Consider the following 23,021-nt stretch of genomic DNA (forward strand, 5'->3'; position numbering starts at 1 on the left):
CCCCACCGTCTTGTAACAGGAGCACAAACTGTTCAGATCTTTTTGTCTCCTTTCTTGTGGTCTCTCAGGCTTTGGTGGTTGTCCCTCCTGCGTGCACCTGAGAATCACATGGGGGGCTTTTGCTTGCCGGCGTGCGCTGTACCCCTGGCCACTCACCGTGGCCGCCTCGTGAGGGCCTGGGCTCCCCTCTGTGAGGCACCGAGGAGAGCTGGGAACTGCTGCTCCAGTTGTGTGCAGTGGGCCTGGCAAATCTCAGAATCCAAGTGTGGGGTTTTAGACAGGCCCCGTGGGGAATGCTGGAGATGTAGAATAATGCATCCATGCAGGTTTAAGATGAACCCAGAACCCAGACTGCTTTTGGCCACAACCCCCCCACTGCCCCCTTCATCACCCGGCCTGGCAGAGTGGCAGGATTCTGTGTCCTGTGTGGTGGGAATGGCAGTCAGTGCCTCCATCCTGGGCAGAGACTGCAGGCCCAAAGGCTACAAGATTTAATGCATTTACAGTATGGAGTGAAATGAGAAGAAACTGTTCAGGGTGCGTGATGACTAACATCTCTCTCGGATCCACTTTGCCTGTACAGTAACAGCATAAGGTGTGACTGAAAGGAAATTAATGATGCCTGGGCCTGGGAGCCTCCCAAATGGAGTGTTCCGGGAGTGCTGGAGCTGATTAAACAGCCAGCACGAAGAGTGAGAATAGACGAAGGGACGGATTTCTTCTCACCGTGGCCCGGCACTGCGTGTAGACCCACATAGACTATTTTTGGCTTTTCCTGTTAAGCCTTTCCACCGTGTGTTGTTTAGTATACTTATCTCAATAGCCTTTTCTTAGGGGAACAGGACCAAGAGAAGGGACTCTGGATTGCACTGCCTGGCTTCAGACCTGACTCTGCCGTGTGATGGTGTCCTTGATCGAGATTCTTGATTCTTTCTAAGCCTCAGTTTCCTTGTTGAAGGATGGACGTAACACTAGCAGCTCCTTTCTGCTGGAGACGGTTTAGTCACCAAGTCATGTCCAACTCTTTTGCAACCCCATGGGCTGTAGCACGCCCGGCTCCTCCGTCTGTGTGGTTTTCCAGGCAAACATAGTGGAGTGGGTTGCCATGCCCTCCTCTAGGGAATCTTTCCAACCCAGGGATTGAACCTGGGTCTCCTGCATTGCAGGTGGATTCTTTACCACTGAGCCACCAGGGCAGCCTGCACCTGCTTCCTGAGGTGGTTACAGTGATGTAAAGTGCCTGAAACCTTGTCCTAAAACATCAGATCAGATCAGATCAGTCGCTCAGTCGTGTCCGACTCTTTGCGACCCCATGAATTGCAGCACGCCAGGCCTCTCTGTCCATCACCAACTCCCGGAGTTCACTCAGACTCACGTCCATCAAGTCAGTGATGCCATCCAGCCATCTCATCCTCTGTCGTCCCCTTCTCCTCCTGCCCCCATATCTAAAAAAGTACTTATTCTGTTACAGTGCACCCCTCTGGGGCTTGGGAGTGGAAGTGTTTCTGAGGTCATATACGTATTCTTAAAGTTCAAACTCCCTTGCGGGGTGACATGCCTGCCTTGAAGGGAGAACTTTGACAATTTGAGAGGAAATACTGGTCTGTTACTCATCTGTTTCTGGATAAAGTACATTTGGTTCTGTAACCCTCAAGTATTAAGAATAAAGCTGTGAGGATAGTCCTCAATGAGCTCTCTTCAGAACCCTCTGGAGTTTTGAAGACAAAAGGATAAACTTGTCCTATTGACCAGATTTTTCTGTGCTCTGGGGTGAGTGGCTTTGTTGCCTTTTAGCGGTATTGTTTGAGAATTAGTCATGACTGTGTGAAGAATGTTTTGGAAAATTGCTTTCTTGAATACATTAATCTTTCTTTTTGAAGATGCACACGAACAGTCAGCTCTGGCTAGATCCTTGGAAGATCCTATGAGATGTAAAATGGTTTAAAGAGCTTTCAGAGAGTGCCTTCTCAAGGTTCCAGAAATGATATTGGATCTTGTGAGATGAAATCTTTTCCAATTTTCTAGGTTTCTGTAAATACACATGAGTTATAGGATACAAAGCCTTATGATGGAAGATATGGTTAGGAAACATGAGTGCACTCCTGGGCGGGAACTGCACAAAAGATGCCCTAACACATTTAATGCCCTAGTTAAATGTATTGCACCAGTCCTGTTTTCTGGAACTGGATAAACAGAACATCTTTTCTGTTTTCTATTCTAAGCTTCCATTCCCTCCTCCTCCAGCTTGCCACTTCAATGGCACAATAAATGGAAATCTGATTTCCTGCATCTGCAGACCTCTTTACCTGAATGTCTAAGCTCACCCTTGCCTTTCTCAGGTCTTCTCTTTTCAGAAATGCACTTTTACTTTCATCTCCCCGGCTTTGTTGCCCTCATTTTTTTAAAGCCTTCCCTAATCCTGCACTCCATGTACTTTAATCTCTGGTGCTGGACATGGCCATGCTGCACAGCCGCCTTTAAACATTCATCATCTCCCAGGTTTGCGTTTTCTTCCATTATGAGTTTAAATCCTTTTTCACAGTCTGTAATAGTGGAAAAAAATAAAAGAACTATTATCAAAAGCTATTTCTGCCAATTAAGAAAGCCTTATTGGATGACTTTATCCCCTTTGATAATTCTGTTATCTTTGCGAACTCTGACTTGGATTTAGTTTTCATGTGTGAAAGAATATATGTATTGTATTTGCTTTTATTTACTACATATATATATGTATATTTGCTTTTATGTATTACAAACAGAAAGAACCTTATAACCTCATGCCCTTTCTGGTCTTTTATTTTTGAAACTCAGAGTTGGTGATTTTAAAATAAGAAAAGGTGTGTGTGTGTGTGTGTGTGTGTGTATGTGTGTATGTGTGTATGAATGGCCGAGACTGTATGTGACTCGCAAAGCCTAAACTTCTGTTGCAGAAAATATGCTAACCCTGTATAGAATAAACTCATTTAAAACTATGTCTATTTTGAGTACTTCCTTTTTTTAAAAAAAGTTTAAGTTCTTAAATATGTAGAGTAGTGAGTATGTTAGAGCATGAGACAGCCACTTGGGGGCACTTTGGGAGTTCTAGGAATCAACATTGTCAGGAGATCAATAACCTCAGATATGCAGATGACACCACCCTTATGGCAGAAAGTGAAGAAGAACTAAAGAGCCTCTTGATGAAAATGAAAGAGGAGAGTGAAAAAAGTTGGCTTAAAGCTCAACATTCAGAAAATGAAGATCATGGCATCTGGTCCCATCACTTCATGGCAAATAGATGGGGAAACAGTGGAAACAGTGGCTGACTATTTTTCTGGGCTCCAAAATCACTGCAGATGGTGACTGCAGCCATGAAATTAAAAGATGCTTACTCCTTGGAAGGAAAGTTATGACCAACCTGGACAGCATATAGAGTGAAGTAAGCCAGAAGGAAAAACACCAATACAGTATACTAACGCATATATATGGAATTTAGAAAGATGGTAACAATAACGCTGTGTACGAGACAGCAAAAGAGACACTGATGTATAGAACAGTCTTATGGACTCTGTGGGAGAGGGAGAGGGTGGGAAGATTTGGGAGAATAGCATTGAAACATGTAAAATATCATGTATGAAACGAGATGCCAGTCCAGGTTCGATGCATGATACTGGATGCTTGGGGCTAGTGCACTGGCACGACCCAGAGGGATGGTATGGGGAGGGAGGAGGGTTCAGGATGGGGAACACATGTATACCTGTGGTGGATTCATTTTGATATTTGGCAAAACTAATACAATTATGTAAAGTTTAAAAATAAAATTAAAAAAAATAATAAAGGAAAAGCAAAAAAAAAAAAAGCAGAGACATTACTTTGCCAACAAAGGTTCGTCTAGTCAAGGCTATGGTTTTTCCAGTAGTCATGTATGGATTTGAGAGTTGGACTGTGAAGAAAGCTGAGCGCCGAAGAATTGATGCTTTTGAACTGTGGTGTTGGAGGAGACTCTTGAGAGTCCCTTGAACTGCAAGGAGATCCAACCAGTCCATTCTAAAGAAGATCAGTCCTGAATGGTCACTGGAAGGACTGATTTTGAAGCTGAAACCCCAATCCTTTGGCCACCTGATGCGAAGAGCTGACTCTTTGGAAAAGACCCTGATGCTGGGAAAGATTGAGGGCAGGAGGAGAAGGGGACGACAGAGGATGAGATGGTTGGATGGCATCACCAACTTGATAGACATGGGTTTGGGTGGACTCCGGGAGTTGGTGATGGACAGGGAGGCCTGGCGTGCTGCGGTTCATGGGGTCACAAAGAGTCGGACACGACTGAGCGACTGAACTGAACTGAGCCTTGACCTTGCTTTTTACGGTTAACCCCCACGCCCTGGCTTCTTGTCTGTGAATTCATGTGGTTGGATTAGATGCTCTCTGAGAGTGAAAGCATGTTGGGGTGGATGTGAGTGTCCATGGTGAATAAATGGGAAACACCTGCCAGGGGAACTGGAGGAGGGCTGGTAAGTCACAGGTGGTTGATAATATGGGTTTCCTACCCTGGAGAGGATGCATCAAACTACCTGGCCTGGGCATTCCTGCTTCAGCAAGAGGAAGGGGGATTGAGGTGTGCTTCCTGTCACTTAATTGAGGTACGGAATAAAATAGGTCACAGTTGAAAGAAAAACATCTTTTCAAGGCTGAAAAGAAACGTGCCAGCCATACTGGTTGTTGCAGTGAAATGTTTTTAATTCCTCTTAAACCTCTTTAAACATCTGCTGGGGAATGTTAAATCAACCGGAGAATTTCTGGTGTCATGTTGCCTAGAACCAGTATTGTATAGTCCTGTGGATGCCCCTAAGAGACTTTCTCTTTCTGGCACTGGCGTCGGCATCCTTGTGATGCTCTTGGACTGACTTTGACCTGAACCCCTTGTCTGATGCAGTTAAAGCACCAGACTCTGGAGCGCTGTCTCCAGCCTCTTAGCCAATGGATCACCCACTTCTTTGTGCCTCCTGTTCATACATAAAGCTGCTTTCTCTGCTTTATGCTTTTGTGATGAAAGGAAGCTGGAAGTTAGGGATCTTTAATTGTGTCTTAAAAACAAACCAACAGAACAGCATGTTTGGGACTGATGTTATGGTGAGATGTCAAACTTGAAATAGAAACCTTCCCTCCCCCAGCCCCATCGCTAAGTCCCGTTTTATTGCAGACCACATAAAATCAAAGTACTGGAGCACAGCTGCTCGGAAGGCTGAAGGTCCTCATGGTTATGGCTTTCTTTGGAAACCCATCCCCACCAGACTTGCAGTTAATGAAAATATTTGCTTTGCTTGATATAAACAAAGTTTATGGGCAGAATTTGTAATTAGGAAACGCTTTAATTCTCTTTCACCCCTCAATCTCCAATTTCTTCATGTATCACATTGAAGAATTCTAAGTATTTAAGAAAATAAATGCTTTCTCGGTAATCAGCTTACGGTTTTGTTTCTGGTGTTGTTGTAATAGATGCATTTCTCCCTCATTTGTGTCCTCATCCAGATGAGATGACTTGAAATCTGGGGTTTGTTTTCGGTCAGACATACTTGTGTATGAGTAGGAAGAGACAGTGCCTGCTCCCATCAGGCCACCCCATAGCCATTTGAGTATCCAGGCTGGTGGTCTTGGCAGTGCAAGGACAGTCCCAGGGCAGGGTAGCTCTCTTCAGACCTCATGGAAAACCAGTGTTGCCTCTTCAAGACCCTCCACATTCTATATATGTAACTCCCTGGGCTGTGTGTGGCCTTCGTGCTTGCCATGTTCTTGTCTGTCTTCTGGGGTTTCTGGCCAAAACAGGAATCAGGTGACCAGGTATCATTCTTGAAGGCACAGCACCTGTTTGCTTTCCTAAGATGAGACCAATGTGGTGGGGGAACTGATCATGCGAGCCTGATATTGGACCAGAGCAAACAGCTGTCCCTTCAAGTCTCAGCATGGTGAACCTTCAGCCCCAGGGGGAGCTGGCGTTATGGCATATCTCCTGTTCTGCCTTAAGATCTGTTTCATCACCAGACTGTTGAAGGGGAGGCAACTGGGAAGCTTCATGCCCTGGCTTAAGACGTCAAGGAGGTGGTTTTGAAAGATTTCTTGCTTTTCTTTGTTGGTGTGAGACTAGCTCCTGGGTCACGGGAACTGGTGCTGGTGGTATCTTACAGTGCAGACTCCGGAAGCAGGGTGGGCAGGGCTTGTAAGAGGAGGGGGTATTGGCCTTCGTTGGGACTTAGGAGGTAAGGATCTCCATTAACTCCAGCCTGCATGCCTACCTTCCTCACGGACAAGAACGTTATTTGTCTTACATGTTTGCATAATGTTCTTGTTTTTGAAAATTCTTGTGAGAGTCTCCTGGTCACTCTTGTCATTTCTTCAAATATAGGTCATTTGGATATTTAGTTCCCCAACTTTATTAAAACCCTTTCAAGCATAGCTAGCCCAGCTGAGACTGAAATTACTTTCTGATGGTGCCAACTTACGCCTTGTGGAACCTGTGGCTTTTCTGTTCACAGCCCTGCTGGTTTTGAGTTGCCTTTGAAAGCAGTGCTTGAGCATGTTTGCCCTTTTTCAACTCTTCCCCTCCCTACTCCCTCCTGGTCTGTGGGGGGAGTAACTCTGCTTCATCATGCCTCCTAACGTGAAACACAAGTACAGTGAGGCCTTTGGGGACTTGACAGTTAGCATTGCATCCTTTTTGAGTGCTGTATGTAAAGATCTGCAAGAATTGAGTTCCCTCCTGGCTAAATAAATGGTGTAAGTTCAAATCCAGGCTTTGGTTTTTGAAGTCAGGAAGGCATGGTAAGGACCAGTTGGATAACTTCTGTCAGAGAGACAAGTTAGCTTGTGGAAAACTTTCTGTACCTTTCCAGTTTTGCTGTATATAATTCAGAGCTTGAAGATGCTCTTTTAATCATCAGGAAAATTATTTATCTCTTCTTCTTGCACCATCTCAGTTGCTTCTCTGTATATGCCTGGGGTCGAGGAGGAAAGCGTAACATCTGCATCCTTGAGGACTGGCTGTGTTTTGTTCAGAGGTTCTGGTTCTAGCCGACATATTCCCTTCCCTGTGTTCTCTTTTTAATTGCATTCTCTGTGTTTTTAAAAATATATGTGCCTTAAAATGTTTAATTTCTTCATAGTAAGCTTGTCTATCCTTAAGTTCATTAAGGGGCTGAATATTAAGGAGAACCTGCTTCATCAATGAGCCACGGTTCCAGTTTCATGACTTAAGGGTTTGGGCTGGTTGAGATGTAGGATGGTGGACTCTGCCCTGGGGAGTGCGAAGTGGATGGGATGAGAGGAGAATCCTTTTAAAAAAAAAAAATAAAAAAAAAACTCAACACACACATATGGCATATGGGAATTCTAAGAATGTAGTTCTTAGGAATTAAACTCGCATCTGTGGCTTAACCTAAGGTTTTCTCTCTCCACTCCAGGAGGTGACTTTGGTCCAGAGACTTCCCCTCCAGTCCTGCCCCCTGGCCATGGCGGTGAGTTTTCTGTGAGCAGCCTTCCAGTGGCAGAGGATGCCTACAGGGTGAGCTTGGCTAAAGGCGTCTCCATGTCTCTGCCTTCATCACCTCTGCTGCCCCGACAGTCTCACTCTGTGCCGTCAAGGTCAACTAAAAAGTCCCCAGGTAAACGAGTCCCCTACCTGGCTTCTTGGTTATATAAGTAGTGAGTGTGTTGGAATTAGGCAAAGCTAGTGTCTACAAGAAATCTTCCAGCAGAATGCTTTTATTCTTTGTTATGGTAACTTCTGGAAAGAGATCTTTAAAAAAAAAGAAAGAAAAAGATGATTTGGATAGATTGATTTCTTTAGTTTAACCTATCTATGAGCCATATTGATTGCCCAGACTAGACTTTTACAAAGATTCATGTTATCAATATTAACATTAACCCACAGTTTTGTTTTCTTGTTCACAAATTAGAGAAACGCTATAATGTAAACTTGCTGTGGTATGTTTACAAGGTTATGGATTTTGGCAAGTGTAATCTGACAACAGTCTGTTTATTACTGCTTAGCATTATATATTGATGTATTTTCCTTGATTACATCATCCAGCATTTGAACAGCTATAAAATTTAATTGTTGGTGAAAATTCAGACTTTGAAGTGGTAGGACAAGGGACTCATAGATTATTTGAAGTATTTTGGCTTCACTTTTTATTAGTAACTTTTTGCATTTTCCTTTACCAGTAAAAACCCAAATGTTACCTAACTTTAATCAGATGTGAGGAAAGCCTTGCCAAAATGCTGATACCTGGAGTTATAAAAGTTCTTTGATCTTCTTTTAGGTTTTCTGAGTATTTGTTTACTGAGGGCAAGATAAACTAGGGCCTTATTGATCAGATGCCAGTGTAAGAATAATTTACATTTACACAATAGACATGTTTGGAGTTGATATGCCCTGGGACTGTGAAGTTGGCGTCTGTTTTTCTAATTTCCTCAATATGTTATATGCATTATTTCTAAGTCATGTAGTGGATATTTGCAGTTTGAAGGGGGGTGTAAAATTAAGGTAAACCTTAAGCTCTGAATGTTAGCATTGGTGCTGTGAGTTGGTGATTGTCCAAAAATCTTTTGTTGTTATAGAACTTTCTTATTTTGGACAACATTGTTTACAATCCAGTCATTAGCTGGAACTTGGAAACCTTTTGGTATGAAGTGATTTCCTGTGCCAAGGAATTTGACCTGTTTATCAGTATTTGGGGAAATTCCTGGAATGTCCTTTCTTGCTTCTCTGTGCCCTCCCCCCGCTGCTGTATCTCTTTGTCAGATTTCTTCGCTTGTTTCAAATCCCAGTTCCCACACTGTCCCTTTTGCCAGTTACCCCATTGGAATTAACTGCTTTTTACAAATTGTACACAGCATTTTGCCTTTATTCTTATTAGCTTCATCGTTTGTCCTTTTTCCTTGAATTAGTGTATGTATGCTTCTTACGTCTGATGATTGAAGGCAGGCATGATGTCTTCTCCAAGTGTACCTCATCTATAGAAGCCAGGTTCTAGAGGTTTCCCTCCTGTAGTCTGTGCTGCTGCAAATGAATTGATGCCTCTTGAGCCCCAAGATTGGTGAACACCTGAGAAACTGGGGCATACTATATTTCAGAAATATTATTATTGATTAAAAAATCAAGGTTAGTTTTAATGGGACTTTAAAATGTTTTTTTCCCAGCTTTTTTGAAATATAATTGACCCATAACATTGTAAGTTTAAGGTATATAATGTAGTGATTTGATATATATTACAAAATTATGACCACAACAAGGTTAGCGAACACATTCATCATTTCACAGTTACTGTTTACTTACCTTGTGGCATTTTCATGGGACATCAGGTAACAATGAATGGCATGACAAGCTGGGCAGTGTGGCAAGAACGCTCAGACCCAGAAAGAACGGTCAGACCCAGAAGGGTCTCACTGAGGCTACAGGCAAACCTGCAGAGAAATCCCTGACAAGACTTTGTCTCCTGTGTCCTGACCAAATTAGCTGTCTTTGGCTTTGAGAAAATATCTCAAAGTTTGTTTTTTCTCTATAGGAATAAATTCATTTATGCTAATATGTTCTCTGCAAGGCCTTACAAATGGAAGGGAATAACTAATTCTGCAAAATTCAACCTTTTAATGGAATGAAGGAAATATTCTCCATATTAGATGCTTTTGGTTCAAATGATAATTACACTAAGCTCATTCTTCTCTGGTGGGGCGGTGTTTGATGATTGCCTAAATGTGAACAGCAAACTTAAGTCACAGTGGTCATTTGGTTTCATTATCTTGGTAATTTTAATTCAAAAAGGAAAGTCAAGGGCAGAGATGCTTGCTTAAAAGTGGCAGTGACTCAGAATACATCAGACAGTAAACAACATTTTTCCAGTGTTAAACACACACACAAACTTCTGTTTAAACCATATTGTTGGAAAATTATCCAGAGCCCTAATGTTCTACCTACCTATAAAAATAGTTGACATATGGTTGTGAACGTGCACTGGATTTTAAAAATAGCCATCTATTTGAAAAGTTAGCACTGTTGTTGCTAATGATACAGTAAGTACAGTGTGTGAGCAGAGCCCATAGGTAGAGAACCGCCGCCCGCCACCTACTCTGTCCCCTCTGTTTTCTCTTCCCAGCTGTGCTTCAAGAGCACATAATCTTTCAGACCCAGCTCTGAACTTACCTCCATGACTTCTCTTCTCATTTGTAAGATTAGCTGCCCTTCTCTTTCTTCTGTTTAAGGCAAAACCAAAACAAAAAAATACCCAACCAAAAACCAAACTTGTTTTACTTGTTTAGACAGAAAAGCTTCACTAATTGATGCTAATCAAGAAACTACTGGACTGGAACTATTATTCTAGCAAAACTCAAATACTAGAAACTCCTGTCACAGGCACTCCACACAGCCTGTATCAATAATGAAGGTGTGAATATGAGTACATTTGGTGATCAGCTCCTAGGTCATGAGAACCCTGGACCTGAGAAAATGTCATTAACTTTGAAGTAATGGGACCCTGCACTTCATGTGGTTGAGTTTATGTCCCAATTCTATTGCCAGTTATTTTTATTTACTCCTCTGTCATGTTGCTGTACAGTATTTATATTTTTTCACTGCTAGTTGGAAGATTCAGTTTCCCGAGTACTGTTTAAAAGTTTTTGTTTTTGCTAAATGAGAAGTAAATTTTCTGGTGATGAAAACAAGGATCCGTATCCATTAAAGTAGTTCTGTGGTGTTGCAAGCCTTTTTGGATTAAGAATTCATTAATATTTGTAATGCATCCTTTTGTCTCTCAGAGAAGAGCAAAGCCCGTTTCCTGTGGATTGTTTATTAGTAATATCTTTTGTGACTTTATATTTGGATTACATTTTCCCAGATCACTTTGGGCCCATTATGAATAAATAGTCAGAAGGAGGCAGGGAGGGACCTTTTAAGCTACTGTGAATGGGGTGAAACAGCAGATCGTGAAAAGTAGGTGATATTGCTTTTCTAATCCTCACATATATGGGGAGACTGGGTAGTGCCGATTATAGTCATTGCCCCTTATTTGTGGCTTCTTTTTCTGTGGTTTCAGTTATTTCTGGTTAGTTGGTGTCCAAAAATATTAAATGGAAAATTCCAGAAGTAAACAATTCATAATTTTTAAATTGTGCGCCATCGCATCATGAAATCTTGCTCTGTCCTGCCGGGGACGTGAATCGACTCTCTGTTCTGTGTGTCTGCCCATGAGTCACTGCATAGTCCCCTTGGTCATCAGATCTGCTGTTTTGATATTGCAGTACTTGGGTTCGAGCAGCCCTTATTTTACTTAATAATGGACCCGGAGCTCAAGAGTAGTGATGCTGACTGTTCAGACACGCTGCAGAGAAGCTGTGCAGTGTTTCCTTTAAGTGCAAAGGTTCTCGACTTAATAAGAGAAGAAAAAAATAATTTGCTGAAGTAGCTAAGATCTACAGTAAGAATGAATTTTCTATACGTGATATTGTGAGGAAGGAGAAAAACTTGTGCTAGTTTTGCTCCGACACATCAAACTGCACAAGTTACAACCACAGCATGTGATGAGTGCTTTAGGTAAGAGGGGAAACACATTAAATTTGTACAATAAAATACTTTGAGAGAGACCTCATTCTATTTGTTATTGTCATTAATCTTGTATTTTGCCTAATTTATAAATTAAACTTTATCATAGATATGTGTGCATAGGAAAAACACAGTGTATATAGGGTTCAGTACGCTCTGTGATTTCAGGCGTCCACTGGGGGTCCTGGCACATATGGGGGTGCTGCTGCACTTGCACCTCTGCTGTCTCCAGTCCCAGTTCTGTCTCAGTCGACAGAGCTGATGTAGCAGTTCTGAAAACCCCTCAGGCTGTCTGTTTCTTTAAGGGAAAACCTCAAAGCTGACGGGCTGTAAAGTGGAAGTCATTCTGCCCTTTGATTCTTGGACCATGAGTTAATGTCTACCAAGGCCCTCCTTCTCTCTCCCCGCTGGAGTGTTTATTGTAGAAAAATTGGAAATCCCAGTGGAGAGACAGGATCATTCTTAGGGTTTTGATTTTCTAGCTTTTTTTTTTTTTTTAATTGCTTCTTCCTAAACCCAGTACCACATGTGCTCTGTCATTTTCCTGAATATTATATCATGAGTGCATTCCAGTGTGCCTGAAGAACTTGAAATTTGATGTTCATTGTTTCAGTATTCTATAATTGATTTTTAACTAATTTCTTACTGTTAGATATTTATATTATTTTTAAGTTTTTTTTTAAAAAATTGAGTCAGGATGTTTTATTTTGTTTTTTGCTATTAAATGCCTATAGATCTTTAATTGTGATAAAATACATATTACAAGTTCCCATCTTAACCATTTTTAAGGGTACAAGTTGGTCATACACTGACAGTGTTGTGCATCCAGTCTCCAGAACTTCCAGTGTGAATATTTTTGTTAAGTAATTTTTATATACATCTGATTTCTCAAGAGTGACAGGTTCCCAGAAGTGAAAGTATTGAATTAAATGGACTGCATTTTTAAAAATTCTTGGTCCGTTCTACCCCGTCACTTTACAAAACGCTGCATTGACTTCACATTACCTCTAGCATTCTTTGAGAGGCTTCCTTCTGAAGTCGGCATCTTCTGAAAACAGTCTTGAGTGGATGGTGCTACGCATTGCTTTGTCAGGCCCCGCTGCGGACCACTAATTAGCAAGAGGAGGCTGAGAGGAGTCATTCTGTAACCCTCCTCTTTTGAACTTCCCTTGTGTCTGCACTTCTCAATTTCTATTTTCTTTCTCCTATGGTACTGTGACAGAGGAATTATCACAGCTGAGTCAGATCAAGGTCATAGGCAGAGCTAACACTCTACTGGCTTCCAGGTTTATCGACAGTCATGCTCTCTGTTGTGTGCGTGAATCATGGGGGATGGCAGGCAGGTGAGGGTTGGCAAGGCATGACTAGTCAGGCCTCTTTGCAGATACAGATGCAGAGGCTCTTCTGTAGGGAACTTACCCCAGTGTGCGAGTTGTTGGTAGAGGTTGGCCTCAGTCCAGCTCCCACCCCAGCATAATCTCCCATGCTGGTGCCAGTCTGCATTGTTCTGTCTGCGCCTTGTTGACACATGAGCTGCAGATGACGTGGCTCTGAGCTCTGGTGGCAGGCACGGGGGAGGCGGCAGGCTGGAGGTTGTGCACACGTGCATCTGAGAGGCCCCTTCCCAGGGAGGTGGAGAGCAGCACAGGGGATAACACAGTCTGAGTGCAGAACCAGCTAGTCTAAGCCCTGCCAGCACCTCTGAGTGGTCGGGTCACAGTCGGGGCTCTGACGCACAGCACGATGTTCCCTCCTGCTGCAGTGAACTGGACAGCACTCTGTTTCCTCCTGCAGGCTCGTTTTATGATCACCTCCTCCAAGGAGCTGGCGGCCTGCCTGTGTCTTACCGCTGCATGTAGCCTGACTAGGACACACACACACTTTGTTCTGTGCTCACACACGGACCTGTGTGTGTTTGGTTTGTTCCACTGTGAACTTAAGGACCTTTGAGTGTTGTTTATTCTCCTGCCTGTGAGTCCTGGTCCACCCATACACAATCTGGCTGTACCACTCGATCATACCCAGGGATTTTAAAGGAGAACGCTGACTGAGTCCTGCTTTCAGAAATTCTGATTTAATGCCTATGAGGTATTAGGATTTTAAAATATCTTCCCAGGTGGTTCTAATATGTAGCAAAGTGTGAGAACCACTGGTAAAGAATACATGATCATCTTATAAAATTCCTTTTCAAAGAAGGTAAATACAGGAATAACTTGTTTATTTTCTGAATTTTGGAAAGAATAGTTGTGGATGAAAATTCATTACAAAAATATACAATGTAAAGATACAGTAAGTTTCGGTACTCCCACCCCACCCCTAGAAAGACAACCGCTTCTGAAAATGGGCCGAATGTCTTTCCTGCCTTGTTTTCTATAGTAAATAAACGATAGTGATGTATTTGCCCACTGCCCCAGCTTCGTATGTGTGAGACAATCCCAGTTCCCTAATAAACAGTGGAAGAACATTCTTGTTCATTGATATTTATTTTCATTGGATAGACTATAAAAGTGTGACTACTAGGTGACACCTTTTTTATTAATGTTAAGAATGGATTATGATATACTTATTGGTCATTTGTACTTTTTTCTTTGAGGATTCTTGTGGTATCTGTCTTCTGTTCTCCTAGGGCAATACAGTTCTTACTGAATTATCACAACTTTTTGTTGTTTGTTTTAAGGCCATCAGTCATGTATATAATTCAAAAATGTTCCCAGTTCATGGTTTTCCATTTAATTAGGTTTACAGTGTTTTATGATACACAAAATTCTTTTGTTTTCTCAATTCAAATTTACATATTTTTCCATTATAATCTATCCCATTGCATTTTTAAAAAAAAACAACTTTATTGGGATGCTTTGCATATTGTATAATTCATCCATCTAAAGTTTATAGTTCAGTGTTTTTTAGCATTTTCACAGGGTTGTGCAACCGTTGCCACAATCTAATTTTAGAACATTTTAATCTCCCTTAAAAAAAATCCATTTACATTAGCAATTACTCCACATCCCTCCCTCTCCAAGTCCCTTCCAGCCCCACACCCTACAGCCCTAAGCAAACACCACTCTGCTTTTTTTCCTCTATGGATTTGCCTGTTTGGGGGATTTTGTATAAATAGAATTATACGATATATGTTCTTTTGTGACTGGCTTTTTTATATGCATGCATATGCTGCATGTTTTAGTCCATTTTTTAGTTGATGGACGTCTGAGTTATTTCCGCTTTTTGGCTGTTTATGAATAATGCTGCTGCGAACATGTGTATCCTTTTTTGTGGGGATGTGTCTTTTGTTTTTTTGCAGGGTACATACGAGGGAGTGAAATTGCTGAAATTATATGATAACTCTGTTTAACTTCTTGAAGTACTGCCAAACTGTTTTCCAAGATGACTGCAGCATTTTGGATTCCTAGTTTCATAGTATAAGGTTTCCAGTTTCTCCAAATCCTTGGTAACTCTTGTTGTTATCTATCTGCTACCTATTACCTTGGCTATGATCAAAACGATAGATAACTTTGTAGTACATGTGAATTAGTATCTTATTATAGTTTTATTAAGTTTTAAGAATTCTTTGTATATTCTAAATACAAATTATGCAATATGAAAATATTTTCTTCCATTTTGTGCTCTTGATACTATTGTTCTAAGCACAGAAGTTTCAAATTTTAATGTAGACCAGTTAAATTATTATTTTGCCACTACTCTTTTGATGTCATATCCAGGAAACTATTGCCTACTCAAAGGTCACAGAGATTTTTATATTGGGGTCTAGGCTCCTTTTTGAGTCCGATTTTTGTGAATGGTGTGAGGTAGGGGTCGTCTTCATTTTTTCACATGATGAAGGATATCCAGTTGCCCCAGCACCATTTATTGACAAGTGAATTCTTTTCCCACTGAATGAATTTTGAGTCCAAGCCACTGTTGTGCCCAAACCAGCCCTTCTGTTCCACTTCCCCTTTGCTTGCTCTTTTCCCTGTGTCCTAGGTCGCAACTTTCTCTTTTCAAGTTGAGCCCAGCTGTGGCTCACCTCTGTTGCTTCATCCAGTCTTCCTTCATGTCTCTCCTTTTCCCTATGTAAGAAGAAACTTCTTTCCAAAACCTGCTAGCAATGTGCTTCCTCCATTCTCTGCACCACCTATGATGGCATTTCTCCGCCATGACATTTTTTGAACTCCTGGTCTTTGTTTCCCCTTGGAAGCCTTGGAAACAGGATCTAATCACTTCCTTCAAACAGTCACCTGGGTGATGGGTACTGGTAGGTACCTATTAAAATGAATTGAATTGAAGTAGTCTCCTTTCATAAGCGCCATGTGATTGACTGAAAATACTAATGGACACATAAGCAATTTAAATGTCATAGTACCTTACATTTGTAAAGCCGGGAACATACCTTTCCCCATATCTGAGAGAACTACTACTTAATTAAGGTCCAGCCTCTCTCAGGATTTTGCTATCAGGAGCATGCTTTAAGTTGGGCTGTCAGCAGCCTTCTCATCCCTCCTTTTCTGTGCTCCTGACACTCTATTTTCTCAGGCTTCCTGCGTTTTTGTTTTTGTTTTCCTTTGCTGTGTGTTTCCTACCACCTTCACTTAATGATGACTGGAGGTTTTATCCAGTCACTCTGTACAGCAGTGTCAGAAGGCGGCTGGAATAAACCTGGTGCCATGCTCGGAAATGAGGGTTTTTACCTCAAGAAAATAGTCAGGGGCAGTGGTGGTGGGAATCTCTTCATTTTGGTCATTTTTGATGCACAGAGAAACTCGGATATCACAGAAGCTATTGCACCCATATCTAACATTAACGAATGTTAGTGTGAGGTTGAAACCGACAGGAAGGAAGCACTGACGTTCCAGCCTGAGTCCTCAGATTTGTAGTGAAACAAGCCTGTGGTTGGGTCAGCAGGAGTGGCTGCTGGGGTTCCAGGCAGAGGCATAAAGGTACACAGATCCTGGAGTTCAGAAGAGAAAGTGGACACAGGATGGTGATCTCTAAAAGAGTAGTCAGCAAGAGCTGGAGTGTCCTACAAAAGAAAAACCGCGATCATTGGGAAAAATTTTACTATTTGGGCCTGGAGGGTTGAAACCAGTAAGTTTTGTCTCGGGGTGGTTATCTAGAGTCACTAGCTAACAGTTACAAATGGAGCCCTTCTCTAAGCACAGGTTCTGAGAAATAAAATTTAGGAAACTCTTCCAGGGAGATGTGATTTTCTTGTCACTTCTGTCACCAACCAAAGGCTCCTTTATTGGCCAGAGATCCTAAGTAGCAGTTAAGGAGCCCCCCTTTTTTTAAAAAAATGAATTTAATAAGAGGAGTTTTAGATTCACTTCAAAACTGAATGGAAGGTACAGAGATTCCCCATTTACCCCTGTCCCCAAATGTTCATAGCCTCCCTGGCGTCAGCATCACCTACTAGAGGGTGCATCTGTTAAGGTTGATGCTTCTGCATTGACTCATTTTTATCACCCAGAGTCCAAAGTTTACATTACAGTGTTAGATTTTCTCTTCAGTTCAGTTCAGTTGCTCAGTCATGTCTGACTCTTTGTGACCCCAAATCACAGCACGCCAGGGCTCCCTGTCCATCACCAACTCCTGGAGCTCACCCAGACTCACGTCCATCGAGTCAGTGATGCCATCCAGCCATCTCATCCTCTGTCGTCCCCTTTTCCTCCTGCCCCCAGTCCCTCCCAGCATCAGAGTCTTTTCCAGTGAGTCAACTCTTCACATGAGGTGGCCAAAGTACTGGAGTTTCAGCTTCAGCATCATTCCTTCCAAAGAAATCCCAGGGCTTATCTCCTTCAGAATGGACTGGTTGGATCTCCTTGCAGTCCAAGGGATTCCAGTTCAAGAGTCTTCTCCAGCACCACAGTTCAAAAGCATCAATTCTTCGTTTGGACAAATGTATAATGACATGTATCCATCATTGTCGTATCATACAGAGTATTTTCACTGCCCTAAAAATCCTCTGTGCTTTTTACCTAGTTGTCCCTCCCTCCCCCATCCCATCTCAAATCCCTGATTTTTTTACTATTTCCATAGTTTTGCCTTTCCCAGAATGTCATGTAGTTGAAATTATACAGTGTATAGCCTTTTCAGATTCAGTTCAGTCACTCAGTTGTGTCTGACTCTTTGCAACCCCATGGACTGCAGCACACCAGGGTTCCCTGTCCATCACCAACTCCTGGAATTTACTCAAACCTATGTCCATTGAGTTGGTGATGCCATCCAACCATCATCCTCTGTCATCCCCTTCTCCTCCTGCCTTCAGTCTTTGCCAGCAGCAGGGTCTTTTCCAATGAGTCAGTTCGTTGCATCAGGTGGCCAAAGTATTGGAGATTCAGCTTCAGTATCAGTCCTTCCAATGAATATTCAGGATTGACTTCCTTTAGGATGGGCTGGTTGGATCTCCTTGCAGTCCAAGGGACTCTCAAGAGTTTTCTCCAACACCACAGTTCAAAAGCATCAATTCTTTGGTGCTCAGCTTTCTTTATGGTCCACCTCTCACATCCATACATGACTACTGGAAAAACCATAGCTTTAACTAGATGGACCTTTGTTGGCAAAGTAATATCTCTGCTTTTTAATATGCTGTCTAGATTGATCATAACTTTTCATCCAGATTTTTCAGATTGGCTTTTTCATTTAGTAATGGGCATTTTAGTTTCCTTCACGTCTTTTCATGTTTTTTTTTTTTTTTGTAAAGTTTTACTGTAATACATTCATATTCATCATTTACATGTTGTCTATGATTGCTCTCTATTTACAATAGCTTTGAGTAGTTGTAACAGAGACCATGTAGTCTATAAGTGAAAATATTTGCTCCTTGGCTCTTTCCAGAGTTTCCCAGTCCCAATTCCTGAATAAACAATAAAAAAATAACTATTATGATAGTGATAGCTCAATTTTCTTTCTTCTTTTTTTTTTAAGGTATCATTTTTTTAAATTTTATTTTATTTTTAAACTTTACAATATTGTATTGGTTCTGCCATATATTGAAATGAATCCGCCACAGGCATACATGTGTTCCCCATCCTGAACCTTCCTCCCTCCTCCCTCCCCATACCATCCCTCTGGGTCGTGCCAGTGCACCAGCCCCAAGCATACAGTATCGTGCCTCGAACCTGGACCGGCGACTTGTTTCATATATGATATTATATATATTTCAATGCCATTTTCCCAAATCATCTCACCCTCTCCCTCTCCCACAGAGTCCAAAAGACTGTTCTATACATCAGTGTCTCTTTTGCTGTCTCGTATACAGAGTTATTGTTACCATCTTTCTAAATTCCATATATATGCATTAGTATACTGTATTGGTGTTTTTCTTTCTGGCTTACTTCACTCTGTATAATAGGCTCTGGTTTCATCCACCTCATTAGAACTGATTCAAATGTATTCTTTTTAATGGCTGAGTAATACTCCATTGTATATATGTACCATAGCTTTCTTATCCATTCATCTGCTGAGGGACATCTAGGTTGCTTCCATGTCCTAGCTATTATAAACAGTGCTGCGATGAACACTGGGGTACACGTGTCTCTTTCCCTTCTGGTTTCCTCCATGTGTATGCCCAGCAGTGGGATTGCTGGATCATAAGGCAGTTCTATTCCCAGTTTTTAAGGAATCTCCACACTGTTCTCCATAGTGGCTATACTAGTTTGCATTCCCACCAACAGTGTAAGAGGGTTCCCTTTTCTCCACATCCTCTCCAGCATTTATTACTTGTAGACTTTTGGATCGCAGCCATTCTGACTGGCGTGAAATGGTACCTCATAGTGGTTTTGATTTGCATTTCTCTGATAATGAGTGATGTTGAGCATCTTTTCATGTGTTTGTTAGGCATCTGTATGTCTTCTTTGGAGAAATGTCTATTTAGTTCTCTGGCCCATTTTTTGATTGGGTCATTTATTTTTCTGGAATTGAGCTGTAGGAGTTGCTTGTATATTTTTGAGATTAGTTGTTTGTCCGTCGCTTCATTTGCTATTATTTTCTCCCATTCTGAAGGCTGTCTTTTCACCTTGCTAATAGTTTCCTTTGATGTGCAGAAGCTTTTAAGTTTAATTAGGTCCCATTTGTTTATTTTTGCTTTTATTTCCAATATTCTGGGAGATGGGTCATAGAGGATCCTGCTGTGATGTATGTCAGAGAGTGTCTTGCCTATGTTCTCCTCTAGGAGTTTTATGGTTTCTGGTCTTATGTTTAGATCTTTAATCCATTTTGAGTCTTTTGGTGTTTTGATAGCTTTTTAATGCTGAGTAAGTCTCCATTGTCTGGACTGTACCATGGTGATTTATTCATTCATCTATTGAAGTACATCTTAGTTGCTTTGAGGTTTTGGCAGTTATGAATAAAGCTGCTGTAAACATCTGTGTGCAGGGTTTTGTGTGGACATAAGTTTTCAAGTCCTTTAGGTAATACCAAGAAGCATGATTGCTGAATTGTATGGTAAGAATGTTTGTTTCATAAGAAACCCACCATCTTCTGAAGTTGCTATACCCATTTTGTATTCCCACAAGCAATGGATGAGAGTTCTTGTGGCTCCACAACTTGCTAGCATTTGGTGGTGTTAGTGTTTTGGATTTTGACCTTTCTAATAGTTGTTGGGTGGTGCCTTACTGTTTTATTTGGCGTTTCCTTGATGACATATGTTGTGAAACATCTTTTTGTATGTTTATTTGCCATCCATATATCTTTTCTGGTGAGTTATCTGTTAAGATTTGGTCCATTTTAAAAATTGAGTTTTCTTATTGCCTAGTTTTAAGAGTTCTTTGAGTTTTGAGAGTTCTTCCGGGTAATAGTCCTTTATCAGATATATCTTTTGCAAATATTTTCTCACTGTCTGTGGCTAATCCTCTCATTCTCTTGACGTTGTCTTTCTCAGAGCAGAAGTTTTTAGTTTTAATGACGTCTAGCCTGTCAGTTGGAGAAGGTGATGGCACCCCCACTCCAGTACTTTGCCTGGAAAATCCCATGGACAGAGGTGCCTGGTAGGCTGTAGTCCATGGGGTCGCTGAGGGTCGGACATGACTGAGCGACTTCACTTTCACTTTTTGCTTTCATGCATTGGAGAAGGAAATGGCAACCCACTCCAGTGTTCTTGCCTAGAGAATCCCAGGGACAGGGGAGCCTGGTGGGCTGCTGTCTATGGGGTCGCACAGAGCCGGACACGACTGAAGCGACTTAGCAGCAGCAGCATCCTGTCAGTAATTTCTCCCATGAATTGTGTCTTTGGTATTATATCTGAAATGTTCTTGCTATACTCAAGATCATATAGGTTTTCTTTTATCTTCTGAAAGTTTTATAGTTTTGTTTTAGGTCTATGATACATTTTTAGTTAAATTTGATGAAAGGCATAAGGTTTGTGTCTAGACTCATTTTTTTGCATGTGGATGTCCAGTTTTTCCAATACCATTTGTTGAAAAGAGACTTTGTACCATTGTATTGCCTTTGTTCCTTTGTTAAAGATCAGTTGATTGTATTTATATGGATCTATTTCTGGGTTGTCTATTTGTCTATTGACAAATTGATTTGATTCCATTGATCTATTTGTCTATTCTTTGCCAATACCACACTGTCTTGATTACTTTAGCTTTATAATAAGTGTTGAAGTCCAGTAGAATAACTTTGTTCTACTCTTTCAATGTTATATTGGGTAGTCTGGGTATTTTTTGCCTTTCCATATAGACTTTAGAATCAGTTTGTCAGTATTTACAGAATAACTTGCTAGGACATTGATTGAGATTATATTGAATCTATTGATCAGGTGGGGAAGAGCTGACATCTTGACAGTATTGAGTCTTCCCATCCATGAACATGGAACATCTCTACATTTTGTTAGTTCTTTGATTTCTTTCTTCTGCCTTTTGTAGCTTTCTTCACATAGATCCTGTATGTATTTTGTTATTTATACCTAAATATTTCATTTTGAAAGGAAGGCTAATGTAAATGGTATCATATTTTAAATTCAAATTCCACTTGTTTATTGCTGGCGTATAGAAAATTGATTGACTTATGTATGTTAATCTTGTATCTTAGAACTTTGCTATAATATACCCTTATGTCCATGAGTTTTTGATCAGTCCTTTTAGATTTCCTACATACATAGTCATGTCATTTGCAAAAAAAGACAGTTTGATTTCTTCCTTCCCAATCTGTAGACCTGTTTTCTTTTTCTGCCTAGTTGCATTAGTTTGGACTTCTAGTACAATATTGAAAAGGAGTAGAGATATTCTTATCTTGTTCCTGATCTTGATGGGAAAGTTTTTGTTTCCACCATTAAGTGTGATATTAGCTTTAAAGTTTCTACAGACATTTTTTGACGAGTTGAGGAAGTGCCCCACTATTCCTAATTTTCTGAGAGTTTTTATCAAGAATAGGTGTTAGACTTTGTCATATATGTGTTCTGTATCTGTTAATATGACCATGTGATTTTGCTTTTTAGCCAATTAATGTGATAGATTACATTAATTGATTTCCTAATACTCAACCAGCCTTGCAGACCTGGGTTAAGTCCCACTTGCTCATGATGTATAATTTTTTTTATATATTCTTAGATTCAGTTTGCTAGTATTTTGTCAAGAATTTTTCCATCTATGCTCATGAGAGATACTGTTCTGTAAACTTCTTGTAATGTTTTTGTTTGGTTTTGGTATTAGAGTCATGTTGGCTTCACAGAATATGTTAGGAAGTATTCCTTCTCCTTCTGTCTTCTCAAAGAGAATTAGTCTAATTTCTTCCTTACATGTTTAGTAGAATCTACCAGTGAACCTATCTGGTCTTGGTGCTTTCAGTTTTGGAAAGTTATCGATGTTCATTATTTATTCAGTTTCTTTAATAGATACAGGCCTAGTCAGATTGAGTTCACTTTCAGAAAAGCCTGGGAGAATAAGTTATCCTCCATAAGTTAGGGACTTGGGAGTCTCTGGTGTTAGCAAACTGAGTTGTTACTGATCCTAATAGGTGCAGGTCTCCATCCCCTCCAGTCTTGGGCAGGTTGGGACTGTGTTCATCTTCCACTTGGTGTGTTTGGTTAAATTATAGGCGTTTCTTCATAGGCGATGGGCGTAATAATGGTGTTTCTCTTACAGGGTAAGTGAGATTGCGATGTAGACTGTAAAGTGTAGGCCTGATACACAAGCTCTCCTTTGGCGCTTGCTATTTCTCTGTGACTGTCTGCCTTAGAGCCCATCTTCAGCTTCCTTCATCTAACTCAGTGGCCGATTCTCACAAAATCGGTCCTCTTGATGCCTTATCTTCAGCCGTATGTTTCCACTGGAATGTCACCCTCAGGTCTCTGTGCTTTCTGACAAGCATATGTCTTCTTGATGTGCAGCGGGCTTTGTTCCCTGTGAATAGGACATGAAAACAACATAACACAGTGACTGACTGACTGTCTGGATTCCAGTTCCAGCTCTGCCGTCAGCTCCTTGTGTTATTCATCATCTTTTGGTTTGCACATGATTCG

The 23,021-nt window shown here is 41.1% G+C and overlaps 1 protein-coding gene across 12 annotated transcripts in view; it reads left to right on the plus strand.

Annotated features, from left to right (window-relative positions):
• The window catches only part of TANC1 (tetratricopeptide repeat, ankyrin repeat and coiled-coil containing 1), a 254,310-nt gene that overhangs the window by 108,179 nt on the left and 123,110 nt on the right, over window positions 1-23,021 (plus strand). For all 12 annotated transcript variants that reach the window (XM_070357358.1, XM_070357364.1, XM_070357367.1 and 9 more), the window contains one exon: window positions 7,431-7,631. In XM_070357358.1, coding sequence (XP_070213459.1) covers window positions 7,431-7,631 — 201 coding nt within the window. The remainder of the gene's footprint in view (window positions 1-7,430; window positions 7,632-23,021) is intronic.

The sequence above is a fragment of the Bos mutus genome, chromosome 2 (assembly GCF_027580195.1).
Source record: "Bos mutus isolate GX-2022 chromosome 2, NWIPB_WYAK_1.1, whole genome shotgun sequence".
Lineage (NCBI taxonomy): Eukaryota > Metazoa > Chordata > Mammalia > Artiodactyla > Bovidae > Bos > Bos mutus.